The sequence below is a fragment of the Protomyctophum bolini genome, assembly GCF_963924005.1.
Source record: "Protomyctophum bolini genome assembly, chromosome: 14".
NCBI lineage: Eukaryota > Metazoa > Chordata > Actinopteri > Myctophiformes > Myctophidae > Protomyctophum > Protomyctophum bolini.
In genome coordinates, this window is record NC_137875.1 from 2,275,180 (window position 1) to 2,294,317 (window position 19,138).

General features: G+C 48.1%; 1 protein-coding gene across 1 annotated transcript in view; it reads right to left on the reverse strand.

The window, feature by feature from the left end:
• LOC308328320 (echinoderm microtubule-associated protein-like 6) overlaps positions 1 to 19,138 on the reverse strand; it is a gene marked incomplete at both ends in the record, with an annotated part of 135,829 nt that overhangs the window by 103,308 nt on the left and 13,383 nt on the right. The window contains 17 exons of the mRNA XM_080782091.1: positions 794 to 824; positions 2,494 to 2,770; positions 5,162 to 5,344; positions 6,576 to 6,664; positions 8,117 to 8,248; positions 9,512 to 9,664; positions 9,961 to 10,102; positions 10,997 to 11,124; positions 11,265 to 11,376; positions 12,849 to 13,057; positions 13,161 to 13,261; positions 13,979 to 14,072; positions 14,175 to 14,280; positions 15,660 to 15,846; positions 16,018 to 16,133; positions 17,997 to 18,091; positions 18,693 to 18,869. Of these exons, the coding sequence (XP_080638217.1) occupies positions 794 to 824; positions 2,494 to 2,770; positions 5,162 to 5,344; positions 6,576 to 6,664; positions 8,117 to 8,248; positions 9,512 to 9,664; positions 9,961 to 10,102; positions 10,997 to 11,124; positions 11,265 to 11,376; positions 12,849 to 13,057; positions 13,161 to 13,261; positions 13,979 to 14,072; positions 14,175 to 14,280; positions 15,660 to 15,846; positions 16,018 to 16,133; positions 17,997 to 18,091; positions 18,693 to 18,869 (2,332 nt within the window). The remainder of the gene's footprint in view (positions 1 to 793; positions 825 to 2,493; positions 2,771 to 5,161; positions 5,345 to 6,575; positions 6,665 to 8,116; positions 8,249 to 9,511; positions 9,665 to 9,960; positions 10,103 to 10,996; positions 11,125 to 11,264; positions 11,377 to 12,848; positions 13,058 to 13,160; positions 13,262 to 13,978; positions 14,073 to 14,174; positions 14,281 to 15,659; positions 15,847 to 16,017; positions 16,134 to 17,996; positions 18,092 to 18,692; positions 18,870 to 19,138) is intronic.

Below are 19,138 nucleotides of genomic sequence, written 5' to 3' on the forward strand. Positions count from 1 at the left end.
TCTCGATATCAATTCAATTCAATTCGATATCAAATGACACTGACCATCCTCTGTATCGTTTCTTTAACCTCATGCCATCTGGACAAAGATACAGAACCTTGCCATGGAAAAAGGTCCGTTTCAGTAGGAGTTTTGTCCCCTCAGCCATCGCGGCATTAAACAAACTGCCCCGCCGATAGGATGGTTCTGTACACAGTGGGGACCTCATGTTTTGTTTTTTGTATTGTCTTGGTGTTATGTGCTCTGTGTTGTTTTTGATGTGGGTGTTGAACTGTTGAACAGATTGTGAAGACAAATATCCTTCGGGACAATAAAGATTATTATTATTATTACACATCCCACAATGCACTGGATTATGGTTAGGTTTAGGTGTAGTTTTACTGAGGTAAGGCTTAGATGACATCGTCACTAAAGGACAAAAGAGTTTTGAAACTTTTAGCTTTAGTCATCGTATAACTGTATAATCTGTACTTTGGTTTTCTTTGCAAACAAATAACTAATAAAGTATTCAATGAATCAATGAAAAAAGGACATTGCATTTAAATGACTTAAGTCATGATTCCCTGACTGAGGGAAAACACAAGAAGACACGTCATTAAGACAGCTTTCACGTTCAGGACAACAGGTGTTTGTGTGTTGTGAACATGCGTGTGAACATGCGTGCGTACGTGCGTACATGCGTGTGTGTGTGTGCGTGTACCTGTCCTTCTCAGTGTGCGTGTGTTGTAGGTGTGGTTTGGTTCCAGTCATGTTTCTGATGCTGACCGCACACATCCTACTGCTGTAATCTGACCGCTTCTCTCCGGCGACGTCACTGTCGTAACCTAGATGCACACACACACACGCACACACACACGCACACACGCACACACACGCACACGCACACACACACGCACACGCACACACACACACACACACACACACACACACACACACACACACACACACGTTTTGTAACCGGCGATCATATCGTTTATAGAGATGAGCGAAGATCAAGCTTGATCTGATCCAAAACGCAGCCCTGGAAATAGAATCCGAGAAATTAGCATTCTGGCCAGCTGACTTTTCACCTAGATTTTTTGTTCATCTCGTGTTATAAGCGCGTCTAGAAGAGTTGTGGAGCGTAATCAATATATATAATATACATCTAAAAAAAGTCACACCTGTGTCATCGTACATCATCCATTCATTGTCAATTGTGTCTATACTCTATACTATACATATGACATCAATTCTCCATTTATTGTCAATTTAATGTTTGTGTAAGACGAAAATCTACACTGTATATAGGAAAACCCCCATTAAAGACGATATTGACGACGAATGATTTTTTTTTTAGGTTGTTATTAGAGAAAGTAAAAGATGAGTGTTAATTTCTTTTTAATTTGCTGCTTTCTTTCATTTTAGCGATTTTAGCTCTTTTTGACAGGAGGGCGGGGGGCATTCCAACATGGTCCTACTAGACCCCAAGAAATTACATCTGGCCACAAAAGATCACGGGATCTACTGAATGTGACAAACTGACATATTGAGAGCCTATTACACACATCATGGCATCCCCATAGTACCTCTACCTTCACATTCAGTAGATCCTGTGATCTTTTGTGGCCAGATGTAATTTCATGGGGTCTAGTAAGGTCCTTGGAAAAGGCGCTCTTGGTAGTACCAGCTTCCATGTTGAGAACGAAAGGTGACCGGGCCTTTGCACTCAGAGCCCCAACTCTCTCCTCCAGATAAGGCTCGCGGAATCCGTCCCCCGCTTCAAATCCCTCCTAAGAACTCATTTTTTATAAAGCTTCTTTTAACACCTAAACGTTTTTTTAACATTCCCTATTGTTCTTATGTCCGGCTACTGCATTTCTGTACATTGCCTGTTCTTTATTATTTATTATTGTCAACTGTTGTTTATGGTGTGTACTGCATTTGTTGTTATTTTTCTGTAAAGCACTTTGTAACCTCATTTTGAAAGGTGCTATATAAATAAAGGTTTATTATTATTATTATTATAGTAGGACTATATTAAAAAAAGCTAAAATCGCTAAAACAAAAAAAGCAGCAAATGAAAATAAAATTGATCTGATTTTAGGAATTCCAGGAAAATCCGTGTTGAGGTTCTTAATCCACTGTTTTTCATTAAAACGTCTTTGTCCTAAAACTGTCCAGTTAGGATTGTGTTGAAGTCCAGCGCATTTTAGAGCTTCAATGCCGTGAGCCATGAAATGTTGCACCAATCTTGTGGTTGTCTTTTTGGCATTGTTGATATTGTATCTGTGTCGTCCCAGCCTAGTACCTATTGTTTTACCTGTTTCTCCCACATATTGTAAACCACATTTTTCACATGTGATTAAGTAAATGCAGTTGCTGGTTCTGGCTGTTATTTGTTGTTTAATCTCTAAGACGCGTTTTGTGGTTCTATTTTTTACTAATTGTTTGGGTTTGAAGTATTCCCCCCCCCCCCCCCACCTCCTCGGTGGGGGAGGGGCTTCTTCTCACCTCCGTCCTCCTCGGTGTCGTCATCGTCCGAGTCCTCGCTGTCCACCGGCGGAGGGGAGGGGGAGGGGCTCGGCGGAGGAGGGGGCGTCGGCCTGTCGTCCGTGGGAGTCTCCTCCTCCTCCTCCGGGGCCACGCCCCCTGGCTCCTCCCGCCGCCACACCATCAGGGCGGCGTCGGCCCCGCCCACCGACAGCAGCATAGCGTCGTCACTCGCCCAGCGCACGTTGGTCACGTGACCGCCGTGACCCGCGTAGCGCCTGAACCTAGCATACTGGCCCTGAGGGAGAGAGAGAGAGAGAGAGACATTAACCTAGCATACTGGCCCTGAGGGAGAGAGAGAGAGAGAGAGACATTAACCTAGCATACTGGCCCTGAGGGAGAGAGAGAGAGAGAGACATTAACCTAGCATACTGGCCCTGAGGGAGAGAGAGAGAGAGAGAGACATTAACCTAGCATACTGGCCCTGAGGGAGAGAGAGAGAGAGAGAGACATTAACCTAGCATACTGGCCCTGAGGGAGAGAGAGAGACATTAACCTAGCATACTGGCCCTGAGGGAGAGAGAGACATTAACCTAGCATACTGGCCCTGAGGGAGAGAGAGAGAGAGACATTAACCTAGCATACTGGCCCTGAGGGAGAGAGAGACATTAACCTAGCATACTGGCCCTGAGGGAGAGAGAGAGAGAGACATTAACCTAGCATACTGGCCCTGAGGGAGAGAGAGAGAGAGACATTAACCTAGCATACTGGCCCTGAGGGAGAGAGAGAGAGAGACATTAACCTAGCATACTGGCCCTGAGGGAGAGAGAGAGAGAGAGACATTAACCTAGCATACTGGCCCTGAGGGAGAGAGAGAGAGAGAGAGACATTAACCTAGCATACTGGCCCTGAGGGAGAGAGAGAGAGAGACATTAACCTAGCATACTGGCCCTGAGGGAGAGAGAGACATTAACCTAGCATACTGGCCCTGAGGGAGAGAGAGAGAGAGACATTAACCTAGCATACTGGCCCTGAGGGAGAGAGAGACATTAACCTAGCATACTGGCCCTGAGGGAGAGAGAGACATTAACCTAGCATAATGGCCCTGAGGGAGAGAGAGAGAGAGACATTAACCTAGCATACTGGCCCTGAGGGAGGGAGAGAGAGAGAGAGACATTAACCTAGCATACTGGCCCTGAGGGAGAGAGAGAGAGAGAGACATTAACCTAGCATACTGGCCCTGAGGGAGAGAGAGAGAGAGACATTAACCTAGCATACTGGCCCTGAGGGAGAGAGAGAGAGAGACATTAACCTAGCATACTGGCCCTGAGGGAGAGAGAGAGAGAGAGACATTAACCTAGCATACTGGCCCTGAGGGAGAGAGAGAGAGAGACATTAACCTAGCATACTGGCCCTGAGGGAGAGAGAGAGAGAGACATTAACCTAGCATACTGGCCCTGAGGGAGGGAGAGAGAGAGAGAGAGAGAGAGAGACATTAACTTAGCATACTGGCCCTGAGGGAGAGAGAGACATTAACCTAGCATACTGGCCCTGAGGGAGAGAGAGACATTAACCTAGCATACTGGCCCTGAGGGAGAGAGAGAGAGAGACATTAACCTAGCATACTGGCCCTGAGGGAGAGAGAGAGAGAGAGACATTAACCTAGCATACTGGCCCTGAGGGAGAGAGAGAGAGAGAGAGACATTAACCTAGCATACTGGCCCTGAGGGAGAGAGAGAGAGAGACATTAACCTAGCATACTGGCCCTGAGGGAGAGAGAGACATTAACCTAGCATACTGGCCCTGAGGGAGAGAGAGAGAGAGACATTAACCTAGCATACTGGCCCTGAGGGAGAGAGAGACATTAACCTAGCATACTGGCCCTGAGGGAGAGAGAGACATTAACCTAGCATACTGGCCCTGAGGGAGAGAGAGAGAGAGACATTAACCTAGCATACTGGCCCTGAGGGAGAGAGAGAGAGAGACATTAACCTAGCATACTGGCCCTGAGGGAGAGAGAGAGAGAGAGACATTAACCTAGCATACTGGCCCTGAGGGAGAGAGAGAGAGAGACATTAACCTAGCATACTGGCCCTGAGGGAGAGAGAGAGAGAGACATTAACCTAGCATACTGGCCCTGAGGGAGAGAGAGAGAGAGAGACATTAACCTAGCATACTGGCCCTGAGGGAGAGAGAGAGAGAGACATTAACCTAGCATACTGGCCCTGAGGGAGAGAGAGAGAGAGACATTAACCTAGCATACTGGCCCTGAGGGAGGGAGAGAGAGAGAGAGAGAGAGAGAGACATTAACTTAGCATACTGGCCCTGAGGGAGAGAGAGACATTAACCTAGCATACTGGCCCTGAGGGAGAGAGAGACATTAACCTAGCATACTGGCCCAGAGGGAGAGAGAGACATTAACCTAGCATACTGGCCCTGAGGGAGAGAGAGAGATTGCGCCATTATTTCATGATTATTAGTGAGGACCTATTATATGAAGACAGGTTGAAAAGTGGTGAAGTGGTCCTTTAAGATTCGAGTGCCAACCCTAACGTGCGAACGTTCGACCCCCCCCCCCCCCCCCCCCCCCCCCCGAGAGGGGCCGACCGGAGCCACCGGGTCGGGTCGAGACCCACCGGGCCTCCCAAGCCAGAACCACCCGCCCCGCCCCCCCTGGCCCGTCACTCACCCGGACCGGGTAATGGAACAGCTTGAGGAAGCCCAGGTCGTCGGCGGTAGCCAATAGCGTGCCGTCGCCGCTGAGCGCCGTGGCGTTGACGTGCGTGACATCATCATCGCTGTGGGCGGGCCAGATGCCCTCCACGCCGGAGCCCAGCACGCACGTCCACGTGCACCACGAGATCTTCTCCAACTGGCGCACGCATGCGCGCACACACACACACACACACACACAGAGGCAGGCACGCATGCACACACGCAGGGAGACAGACAGACATGAGACAGACATAAACTAAAAGATACGGATGCAATGATGATGTTTATGTCAATTCCGGAGTAGTTGTTTTGGACTCTTTTTATGGCTCTGGGTCAAGTATGTGTTACGGCTCACCCCTCCTCACCTTCACATGCAAGCACTGCTTAGCCACTCCCCCCTCACTGACCACTCCATGGCTCTACTCAGCACACCTGCTCTCCTGCACCAATCCTCTGCACCTGTCTTCCATCGCTCTGGATTAAGAGCGTCTGCTAAATGCCTAAATTGTAAATTGTAAATTGTATCCTGCAATCAAGCACTGCCTCTACAGGAACCCAGTCTGTCCTTCATTCCACGCCAGAGCTTCACATGTCTACATGTATGGTAAAGTACAGCTCAAGCCTTTATGTGTTGTTAAACTGAGTTAGAGCTAGTTACTGTTTTAGCCTTACTTAGCTATTTCCCAGCCGTGCAACTTTACACGGTTTCAACTCCTGCCTTGTTGTTTATCTGAAGACTGACGCCTCCTCTCCTTCTCCTCCTCAGTGTTTGGAATCCCATGCTGAGTTTGGCCAACCTGGAGAGCCACCGATCTACTACTACCCCACTCCCTTCCATACAAACCTTTTGTGAATAAACCTGAACTAAACCTGAACAACGCCTCCTCTCTTGCTGTGCACTTGGGTCACACTTACTAAATATAACAGTATGAAAGCATTGTAATGACCTCACAACAACACTGCGTACTGTCAGTTATATAAGCACTCATACTGTAGTTTAGTGCAGTGTACAGTATGTACGTATTAACACGTAGTATTGTTATGTATATGAACTGACCTCAGATCAGCTGTTACAGTGATACTTAACATGTATAGTATTGTATATGAACTGACCTCAGATCAGCTGTTACAGTGATAGTTAACATGTATAGTATTGTATATGAACTGACCTCAGATCAGCTGTTACAGTGATAGTTAACATGTATAGTATTGTATATGAACTGACCTCAGATCAGCATGTTACAGTGATCGTTAACATGTAGTATTGTATATGAACCGACCTCAGATCAGCTGTTAGTGATCGTTAACATGTAGTATTGTATATAAACTGACCTCAGATCAGCTGTTACAGTGATCGTTAACATGTATAGTATTGTATATTAACTGACCTCAGACCTGCAGATGTAGTGTCTCTTTCCTCTCGGAGCTTCAAAGAACAGACGCTCTTTAGCGCCGGTGTTCACCTGGAGCAATTTACCTGGACGCACACACACACACACGCACGCACGCACGCACACACACACACGCACGCACGCACGCACGCACGCACACGCACGACCAAAAAAAGAAATAGATGACCATCCTACATTTTATGTGGGTGCACTGAATGTGATCCACCTGAACTGAAGCCACACCCACAGCTGTAGTTGTACGATAAAAGGGGGAGGGGTTAGGGGAGGGGCTGATCGTTTGATGTCACTCCATCACTGTCATTTCGATCGGAATATTCATTCATATTTGAATATTACAACCACAGTGCTGAAGTAGCAGAATGGTTTACATGGAGCTGTCCTCGGTGCTGAAGTAGCAGAATGGTTTACATGGAGCTGTCCGTGGTGCTGAAGTAGCAGAATGGTTTACACGGAGCTGTCCGTGGTGCTGAAGTAGCAGAATGGTTTACATGGAGCTGTCCTCGGTGCTGAAGTAGCAGAATGGTTTACATGGAGCTGTCCTCGGTGCTGAAGTAGCAGAATGGTTTACATGGAGCTGTCCGTGGTGCTGAAGTAGCAGAATGGTTTACATGGAGCTGTCCGTGGTGCTGAAGTAGCAGAATGGTTTACATGGAGCTGTCCTCGGTGCTGAAGTAGCAGAATGGTTTACATGGAGCTGTCCGTGGTGCTGAAGTAGCAGAATGGTTTACATGGAGCTGTCCGTGGTGCTGAAGTAGCAGAATGGTTTACATGGAGCTGTCCTCGGTGCTGAAGTAGCAGAATGGTTTACATGGAGCTGTCCGTGGTGCTGAAGTAGCAGAATGGTTTACATGGAGCTGTCCGTGGTGCTGAAGTAGCAGAATGGTTTACATGGAGCTGTCCGTGGTGCTGAAGTAGCAGAATGGTTTACATGGAGCTGTCCGTGGTGCTGAAGTAGCAGAATGGTTTACATGGAGCTGTCCTCGGTGCTGAAGTAGCAGAATGGTTTACATGGAGCTGTCCTCGGTGCTGAAGTAGCAGAATGGTGTCCCAGACAGGTGGTCAGTGTATTATAATCCCCAGAGGGCGATCGTAGAGCGCCGTGATTGTGCAGTGATTTTTTGATGTCACTATGTCACTGTCATTTTGATTGGGTCTTTTGAACTGGGCCTCGATTGGGCATTTTGAGAAACCAAAAATTCACAGGGAAGACATATTTCAATATTCTAACCACACCTGGGGGTCTATTAGAGTAATGTTAACTCCATAGACACATACAGAACACCTGGGGGTCTAATTAGAGGAATGTAACTCCATAGACACATACAGAACACCTGGGGGTCTAATTAGAGGAATGCAACTCCATAGACACATACAGAACACCTGGGGGTCTAATTAGAGGAATGCAACTCCATAGACACATACAGAACACCTGGGGGTCTAATTAGAGGAATGTAACTCCATAGACACATACAGTACAAGAGAGAGAGAGAGAGGGAGATAAGTAGAGAGACACTGACCTCTAGTGTCCCAGTCGATGTGGGTGATGTAACTGGTCGCTCCTTTGCACACCCCCAGCCTCTGATTGGTCAGAACGTTGTAGATGTCAACACACCTGTCATGTGACGCTACGGCCAGGTATTTACCTGAGTCTGACACGCGCACACGCACACGCACACGCGCACGCGCACACACACACACACACACACACACACACACACACACACACACACACACACACGACATAATATGTCAACATTTTTATGACTTCATTTTTTTGTATTCAGACCATAGACTAAACAATATGGACAAAGCGTTCTCCGGGTCTGATATGGACGTAAAATGAAGCCTGTCAGTCCTTGAACTGTAAGTCGCCATCTTTCTAGATGCGTTTGGGCCCAGCTGGCCATTGGCTGGCCCAGACAACGAGGCGGGACTTCCCCCCCCTTCTTCTTAGTTGGTTTTTATTTGACTCGAGTGGGAGGGGAATCCCGATCATAGACTGTAACAGTAGCCACGCCCCTCAGAACATACTCGACTTTATGGTCATTTTCTTTTAATAAATGGGACCATAATTTTCCAAAAAGAATATTATGACATTAGAAATGAGACTTTAAACTAGTGACTGGAAGCAGAAAGTATTCATGACCATGTTTATTAAGGTAATACAGACGAGGTGAAGTTGGGCCCACTGGCCTAGGACACTATTGGCTTCACTGCCCCCCTGATTCAGACAGCCCGCAACGGAGTCATCCCTATGTTCCCCAGGTTCTATGTTCCCCACTCATCCGGCCCCCCAAAAAAAGGTTCTATGTTCACCCGCTCAACCAAAAAAAGGTTCTATAAAAGGTTCTATGTTCCCCACTCAACCATGGAGGCTGTGGACAGTTCAGAAGTTAACATGGTTATATGAAAACAAGGGAAAGAGGGGGGGGGGGGGGGGGGCCTGACAATGATGTCACTGGTAGGCAGGAGTGTTCCCTTAATGATTAGCCAGAAACGCCCAGCAAACGAGTAAAACGCTCCCAAAAACATGTAATCTCTGTGACACATCTAGGGGGCGCCTCCGCATTCAATATGTTCCTGTAGAAGCTTTGTCATTGGTCGAAAACAATTAACAATCTTCTGGGGGTCAGCCAGACAGGCAGGCAGACAGACAGACAGACAGACAGACAGACAGACAGACAGACAGACAGACAGACAGACAGACAGAACCCACCCTGTGTGAAGCGGAGGTCAGACAGACAGACAGACAGACAGACAGACAGGTACCCTGTGTGAAGCGGAGGTCAGACAGACAGACAGACAGACAGACAGGTACCCTGTGTGAAGCGGAGGTCAGACAGACAGACAGACAGACAGACAGGTACCCTGTGTGAAGCGGAGGTCAGACAGACAGACAGACAGACAGGTACCCTGAGTGAAGCGGAGGTCAGAGATGGCGTCCTTGCGGTGGTGGTGAGACAGGACGTCCTCCAGCGTGTCCGAGTCCACCACCAGGAAGCTGCCGTCGTTGAGCCCCACCGCCAGGGCCTTGCCGTCGGGACTGAAGGCGCAGCAGCGCCCCCCTGTGGCCGGAGGAACGGATACACACACACACACACACACACACACACACCCCAGTGTTGATTTCATTGACTAAAAACTAAGACGCAAAATGTTCGTCGACTTACCTTTTTTCACTGATGAAAACAAAATGGAAACTAAATGAAAACTAAGCTATGATGAATAAAACTAAGGCTAAATATTGTTGACAATTGTCAACAAATAAAAACTAGACTAAAATGTTATGAATCTATAAATCTACCTATGAATCGACCTGATCTATGAATCCTCATACGTGATTTTAAACGTACACACACACCTTTCTTCAGCTTGCGGACGGCCAGCATGCGGTGATTGGCCGACAGCTCCCAGATGCGTAGCGTCCGGTCGTCACTGACCGTGGCGCACACCGCCTGGAGAGGATGGACCGCCAGGCCCCACACCTCCCCCTCCATGTGACCCTGCAGACAGACAGACAGGCAGGCAGGCAGGGAGACAGACAGGCAGGCAGGCAGACAGGCAGACAGGGCAGGCAGGGCAGGCAGGGCAGGCAGGGCAGGCAGGACAGGCAGGCAGGCAGGCAGACAGGCAGACAGGCAGACAGGGCAGGCAGACAGGCAGACAGGCAGACAGGGCAGGGCAGGGCAGGCAGGCAGGCAGGCAGGGCAGGCAGGCAGGGCAGGCAGGCAAGGCAGGGCAGGGCAGGGCAGGCAGGGCAGGCAGGGCAGGCGGGCAGGCAGGCAGGCAGGCAGGCAGGCAGGCAGGCAGGCAGGCAGGCAGGCAGGGCAGGCAGGGCAGGCAGGCAGGCAGGGCAGGCAGGCAGGCAGGCAGGGCAGGGCAGGCGAGCAGGGCAGGCAGGCAGGCAGGGCAGGCAGGCAGGGCAGGCAGGCAGGCAGGCAGGGCAGGAAGGCAGGCAGGGCAAGGCAGACAGACAGACAGACAGACAGACAGACAGACAGACAGACAGACAGACAGACAGACAGACAGACAGACAGACAGGCAGGCAGGCAGGCAGGCAGGCAGGCAGACAGACAGACAGACAGACAGACAGACAGACAGACAGACAGACAGACAGACAGACAGACAGACAGACAGACAGACAGACAGACAGACAGACAGACAGACAGACAGACAGACAGACAGACAGACAGACAGACAGACAGACAGACAAGACAAGACAAGACCACTTGTTTCCCAAACATTAGAAATAATTAAAATAAATGAATATTGCTGAGGCGTACTATTATTAACAACACACCGACTGCCATGGACGGACATCTCCGTCTTCTAATGGCATGACGTCTTGTCGGTCTAGGGTAAGGTCATAAGGTCATAAGGTCATAAGGTCACGGTACCTGGACCAATAGGGTCATGGGGCCGGTCTTGTCGATCTGCAGTATCTCTCCGTTCTTGGTTCCCACCAGGAGGTGGGCGTGGCCCAGGGTGACGGCCCTGATGGACGGGTTGTCCTCCAGCAGCAGGCCTGTCAGCAGGGGGCAGCGTTGTGACCCGGACCAACCAACCAACCAGTCAAAAAAAAAAAAAAAAAAAAAAAACGTTATTGTCCACAAGGGAAAATTGACTTCAATGTCAATTCAATTTCAATGGGCTTCATGTGCGTACCTTTAGAGCCAGCGGACAGAGCAGACCTCTTAATGGAGTACGTCTTCAGACATCTGTCAAACATGTCGTCCCACAACTCCACCACGCCATCTTTACCCCCCGATACAAAACCCTGCACACGCACGCACACACACACACACACACACACACGCACACGCACACGCACACACACACACACACACACACACGCACGCACACGCACGCACACAGAGAGAGAGAGTGGAGGTGTTTTTATCTGCAAAGTTTTTGTTTCATAAAAATCCACCGTAGAAACGTTATGAGCTACTTTCTTACAAGAAATGACCTGCATTTGATTATTTTTGTCAGAGTGTCAAAGTTTGGAAGTGCTTGTTTTCAGAACCACAACATTGTTCTGCCTCCTGCATTATGTGACGTTTAGAAACAGGTGGTATGCAGGACGGTTGAGTGATTTCCAACGAGCGCTTCCAAACTCCAACATGCGGCTCAATGTTTTGCCACTCAGTCTACTGTAGATGAGGGGGAGCATGTCCTGATGGGAAAATCATGCATGTGCATTACTCTCTATTCCGTGGAAAGCGACAGCACAGAACTGCCAAAAAGTGTCTGGGGAAGAGAAGACGGTAGAGAAACAATACAACAAAAAAAAAGAAAAACGTTAGACCCAAGTTGAACTCAAATGCAGGCTTGCCAGAAAGAGTGCAATGGGTTTAATGATCAATCCCAGGGTAAATGGCTTTCTTGGCCCGGCCATGTCCGTTCCAAAAGCACTCGCCAGGCTATTTAAAGAGACCGACCGACCGACCACGACATTATGCGAGGACGCAGGCCAGGCCAGGGGAGTCATCTGAGGTTCCTGCCCAGGAGAAAGACAATGTTTGTACTTTAGCACGGTACAGCACGTGAACAATATCATCTAAGTGGTTTGTGCTTAATTGAAATACATCTGGAGACCACAAGGGCAGATACATGTACATTCCTATCGATGAATGAGGTGCCATTCACTATGGCTGTTGATTAAAGGATCACTTCACCACTTTTCAACCTATCTTCATTATAATAGGTCCTCACTGATAATCATGATAAAATGGTACGATTGTTTCCTACTCAGTATGTGTCTCATAGGAGGGCTGTGGGCAGTTTAGAAACAGTCTTCCAGTGACATCATCATTAGGCAGATTGTTTTTTAAACAAGATTTTTTTACAAAAATGTTTAGATTTGTATTATCGTGAGAACGATGGCTTCCATTTTCGCATTGCAACTTTTCAGGACTAGAAAGCCTGCAGTTTTTATTAGCTTGTATTCCCCATCGATGTCGTCACTGGAAGACGGTTTCTGAACTGCCCAGAGCCCTCCTATATGAGACACAGACAGATGCGCCATTTTTTCATGATTATTAGTGAAGTACCTATTATATGAAGATAGGTTGAAAAGTGGTGAAGTGGTCCTTTAAGGAAATAGTTGTGTGCATATATATATATCGCCTCTCAAAAATAAGAAAATGTGTGAATCTTTTTGATACAGAGTTACAGTCACGGCGACAAGACTATAACTGTTCAGGTACACACACACATACACATACACACACACGCGCGCGCACCCACCTTGTCCAGCGCGTTGAGCGTGAACACGGGTCCGTCGTGGGCCTTGAGGGTCCGCAGCAGAACGCTGTCCCGCCACACGAACACGTCCCCCCCGCTGGAGCCCGAGAACACCAGGTCGCCCCCCCGCTCGTAGCACACCGACAGCATGGTGTCCATCCTGCCGCGGCCCACCGCCCCCACCGCCCCGCGGCGCCCCGTCAGACCGCCACCTGGTGGAGGGAGGAGAGAATTACACTTTTTTTTTTTTTTTTTTACGGCTCTAGCGTTAGCCCCTCCTATATACAGGCGTGCGTGCGTGCGTCCTAACCTTACCTGCCAGCCTCCAGAACTTAATGTGCTTCATTCCAACAGTGACCAGTTTATCATTAAACAACGGACTGCACTTCACCATGAACAGCTTCTCCTTGTGACCACTGGGGGGAGACAGAGAGAGAGACAGAGAGAGAGAGAGAGAGAGAGAGAGAGAGGGTTGCTAGGATGTGTGAACGCGTCGTAGCACATTTTCAATGATATCAAACGAGAGAAGAATATTCAGATTTTTTTCCCTTTTTTTCCGATCATGATTGGCGGAAGGCCCCTCTCTATCCTGATTGGATGAAGGCTGGGCCACCTATAGCCAGGGGTTAACTGGGGACAGGGAGGAACTCCTTATATGGTCAGCACACTCTATAGTAGGGAGGATTATCACAACAAAACAAAAAAAATAAGTGATATTTGAAATTAAGTGAAATCACTGAAGTAAATACTTTCTGAAATGAATTGGATATTTTCTTCCGGGCCGTTCCTCCGGGGGCGGGCGGCACTGTGACACTCTATTGTAGTAGTAAAATTGTTTATGTTTTCATTGTTTGATTGTTTAATTGATTGATTGATTTATTAACAGTATTCAGAATAGGTACGGTATACATTTAGTATACAATACATATGATACGGTTGATGATGCTGCGTGTTTGGTCGTGTAAACAAATTTTTACTTTTAATTCGATTTATTTGTATTTTAATTTGTTTATACATTTGTACATTTCAAGTCAACTCAACACATGAACTGTTAACTGTTAACTGTGGGACGACACCATAACGCACTACACTTGTTTACAAGAGGGTCCACCATGTTCAATTCATCAGTTCACCTGGCAGTAGCGATCTTCTCTCCTCTCCTCCAATCCCAGACCACGATGGAGTGGTCGTCGTCCAGCCCCACGGACACCAGGCTCTTACCGTCCGCTACGCACACACACACACACACAGGTTGTCATCAAGTCCTACAGACACCAGACTCTTACGGTCAGGTCCACTACGCACATGCGCACACGGACACACACACACCTGAGAAGTCCAGTGCGCACACTCCTCTGCTGTGATGTCCTTTCAACACAGACAGACACGTCAATGTCTCAATGTCCCACACGTGGATGGCTGGGTCCCGTCCCACCTGCACGCACGCACACGCACACACACACACACACACACACACACACACACACACACAGACACACACACACACACACACACACACCACTTAAAATAGAGTATTTTCTGTTATTCCCTAACATTTTAGTCTGGTTTTTGTCAGTATAGTTAGTCTTAGTCTGCATCATAGCTTCGTTTTTATTTCATTGTTGTTTTAGACCAAGGATGAGGGTTGGAGGGTTAAAATCTCCCAAAACCTGGGAACCCGGCACGCCTTAGCATTTAGTCACTAATGTTCTGCTCTGCACAGGGAAGTCCGGAGCGCTCTGGTGGAGCGGTTGCCCCCGCCACCCGACCACGGATAATCGGTTGAAATCAACACTATAACCGCAGTGCATTCTGCCAACTTCCGGGTCCAGGACTTTGTCACTCTATACGCCAATAGAAGTCTATGGACTTTGTCACTCTATATGCCAATAGAAGTCTATGGACTTTGTCACTCTATACGCCAATAGAAGTCTATGGACTTTGTCACTCTATACGCCAATAGAAGTCTATGGACTTTGTCACTCTATACGCCAATAGAAGTCTATGGACTTTGTCACTCTATACGCCAATAGAAGTCTATGGACTTTGTCACTCTATACGCCAATAGAAGTCTATGGACTTTGTCACTCTATACGCCAATAGAAGTCTATGGACTTTGTCACTCTATACGCCAATAGAAGTCTATGGACATGATTCATAAATTACAATCCAAAGAGGGAACAAGATATAAGACATACCAAGCCATCAACCCAGATCTATCTGTCCACCCACTCTATAGCAGCACCAGCAGCACACCTTACATTGAGGACTATTTGAGGATAACCTTTACACGGTTTCGGTTGTCCGCTCATAGACTGCGTGTGGAAATGGGAAGATGGAGCCGCATACCACCTGAACAGCGGTTTTGCCAATGTGAGACTGGTATACAAAACGAACAGCACATACTGGTTTGTCCCCTCACACAAGATATCAGAGAGAGATATGGACATGAGGGTATTGATTTGAGCTCACTCTTTGTGGGCACTAACAGAGAGACTTTGCATAATTATGCTACATGCCTGCCTGTCACTTGTGGAGCAATAGAAAGCTCCTGTTGTAAAGGGTTTCTGTATTGTGTATTGTATATTTTAATGTATTGTACCTTTTTAAAGTTTTTGATTCATGGGTTTTTTATTATTGTTTGGACCCAATGTTTTATACATTTGTGTCAATAGAGTAACTAACTACTGGACTGCATGGCCCTATGAAGTGAACCGAGTGGTCGTGACTCTGTGTGTGTGTGTGTGTGTGTGTGTGTGTGTGTGTGTGCGTGTGTGTGTGTGTGTGCGTGTGTGCGCGTGTGTGCGTGCGCACCTGTCCAGTAGCAGCGTAATCGTCCAGGGGGTGAAGGGTCAGACTCAGGATGTCGTCATGGTGACCGAGGTAGAATCGCTGCGTGTGATTGGTCGGGTTGTACACGACCGCTACCGCGGCCACGTGGTAAACGACCTCCCCTGATTGGCTGTAGAACAGGTTGTTACGGCAGTCATAACCCCTGTACCTGCACGCGCACGCACACACACACACACACACACACACGCATCTTGTTGAAGTATTTAGGTACATGGGTATCTTGGTTCGCACACACACGGACACACACACACGCGCACACGCACACACACACACGCACACGCGCACACGCACTCACGCACGCACACAGTATATGCAGTACCCGTGTACAAAGTGTAGTTTGAGTCTCTGGTCGGGAGCTTTCTGTCGCCTCATGGATCCAACCTGCTGCTTCTCTCTGCTCTGCTGACGGAGCTGAGGGAGGTCCTCCTTGTACACCTAATACACCATTACATTACACACATTACACCACACTACACACTACACACAGGGCTGCACACAACTTTTTTGGTCTAGTACTCAGAGGAGCACCTGGAGGAGTTACTTGGTCTAGTACTCAGAGGAGCACCTGGAGGAGTTACTTGGTCTAGTACTCAGAGGAGCACCTGGAGGAGTTACTTGGTCTAGTACTCAGAGGAGCACCTGGAGGAGTTACTTGGTCTAGTACTCAGAGGAGCACCTGGAGGAGTTACTTGGTCTAGTACTCAGAGGAGCACCTGGAGGAGTTACTTGGTCTAGTACTCAGAGGAGCACCTGGAGGAGTTACTTGGTCTAGTACTCAGAGGAGCACCTGGAGGAGTTACTTGGTCTAGTACTCAGAGGAGCACCTGGAGGAGTTACTTGGTCTAGTACTCAGAGGAGCACCTGGAGGAGTTACTTGGTCTAGTACTCAGAGGAGCACCTGGAGGAGTTACTTGGTCTAGTACTCAGAGGAGCACCTGGAGGAGTTACTTGGTCTAGTACTCAGAGGAGCACCTGGAGGAGTTACTTGGTCTAGTACTCAGAGGAGCACCTGGAGGAGTTACTTGGTCTAGTACTCAGAGGAGCACCTGGAGGAGTTACTTGGTCTAGTACTCAGAGGAGCACCTGGAGGAGTTACTTGGTCTAGTACTCAGAGGAGCACCTGGAGGAGTTACTTGGTCTAGTACTCAGAGGAGCACCTGGAGGAGTTACTTGGTCTAGTACTCAGAGGAGCACCTGGAGGAGTTACTTGGTGCTCCTAAAATGCGGCGACCCGTCTCGCCGGATGGATAAAAGAGGGATGCATAAATAACTTATAGCAAAACTATATATATAAAAAATCTAGAGTTGCAAATTGCAGCTATAGGTCCATGTGTATTGCAGCCCTATATGCATATTCTAATACAAACTTCTTAATACTTCCTAAGGATAATATGAGCATCAAAGCAATATTTAGATACTTTTTTTAATTTAAATAGCCGATCTACTAGCTCACAACGTGTTGCGGAGGCGACGCGTTGTGATCTTGCAGATCAGCTATTGCCTATTTGTTTAACATTTGGCTTCCCTCTTGTTTTTAGCCGAGGCGACGTACACACAGTCAACACAGAGTCAAGACAGTCAGACACACATGGCTCCTCGGTGCAAAATAAACAGTGTACACTAACCCGACTTTACGATAATAAGGGACAGTATGTCGGGACACGCTGTCGTCATGTTGATAAGCTTCATGTTGTGCAGCAGTGCCAGTCCGTGAGAGACGGCATCGCACACGAGCAAGTTGCTCCAGCACCCGGAAAACAAGCAGTGAGCTGCATGGAATCCTCCCCATAGAGTGGATCCTCCCTCGTTTGACTAAGAACGCGCTGTGATTGGCCACAATGGCCAGTGCACTTGTGCAAGACGTGCTGTGATTGGCCAGTAGTAGCTACTTTGAGTGGCAGTCAGTGGGAAATGCTCTCGCCACAGAATTTACTAGTATTCTGGCCGTGATAATCATTCTGTGCGGCCCCAGCTGTTGGTACGCAGAAGCGCTTCCCGGCGCTTGATTGACAGCGCATTATGAATTTTGACAGCACATGCGCACTGCTTATGTGCAGCCCTGACTATACACTATACACACTATACACTACACATATCTACACAATGAAACTATGAGTACTATACGCTATAGAGTGCTATGTCTACATAACATGCTGTGATCTGAATTACATACGTTGAGCCTTGAGCACGACAGACAGACAGACAGACAGACAGACAGACAGACAGACAGACAGACAGACAGACAGACAGACAGACAGACAGACAGACAGACAGGCAGGCAGGCAGACAGACACCTACCTGTCTATCATAGTTGATCTGCGCTTCCTGTTCGATGTCGGAGTCCAGCTCTGGAACATCAGAAGCGTCACTGTCTGATTCCTCGCTGAGAGATTCTACAGACAGACAGATTGCATTGCAGGGGGGGGGACGTGAAAATGTAGAGCAAATCTTTGAATATATATTAACGTTTTTAACTCAAATCTTTGCTTCTGGGGGAGGGGTCCCTGGAACCACATATTTTCAGATGGGGGTCGGCGACCAATTACATATAATCTTGGGGCTCCATGACATGAAAAAGGTTGAGCACCATGAACTGACATAGAAACACAGGGTTTTCAAAGAGAACTGTCGTGATTTAGAAGACATTCGTAGAATCGTCCTCAGGTCTAAATCACCCTGGGCAAGACCTAAGCTGAAAAGATTATCAGCGGGAAGTTGCGGGATTTTAGCGGAAGTATCGCCCAAGGAAATGACGTTGATGCTTTACGAATCAGTTTACATTCTCCGCGAATTAAACAAGTGTTGTGATTGGTCGGGAAAATATCGTATCCGGGGAAAATACATCTGACGGATATTCCGGAGGATACAACCGTCGATAGCTTCTCTGCCTTTACGTTTGTGACCAGGCTTTTCTTTTCGCAGATAAGTAAGCCTGGGACCGAGGCTAGGTCTAAATGGGTTCTTATCCAGGGTCAGAACCGGTCCCAGATGAACCCGTGTTCTTACCGTGCAGAGTGGCGTCGGCGCCGTGGTGGTCGTCTCCGGACAGGAAGCGCCACTGGAAGAGGGCGTGGTCGGTCCCGCCCGTGGTCAGCACGCTCTGGAGGTCATGTGACCAGCGCACGTTGGTCACGTGAGCCGAGTGGCCAATGAAACGCCTGCATTTGGCGCCTGGAGTAAGGGGGGAGGGGAGGGGAGGGGGGGTCAAGAAGTGGAATAGACGCACGCACGCTCGCGCGCACATGCACACGTGCACACCCACACACACACACACACACACACACGTTGAAGCTACTGAGTTTATTGTATTGCATTGCTGATGAATTGAGTACATTGGACCACAATGGAATGGGACGTTATCTTTTTAGCATAACCTTTGACTGTAAAGGTCGGAAAAAACGCTGCTAAAAATCCGAAAAACTTAAGCTAATAAACTAAAG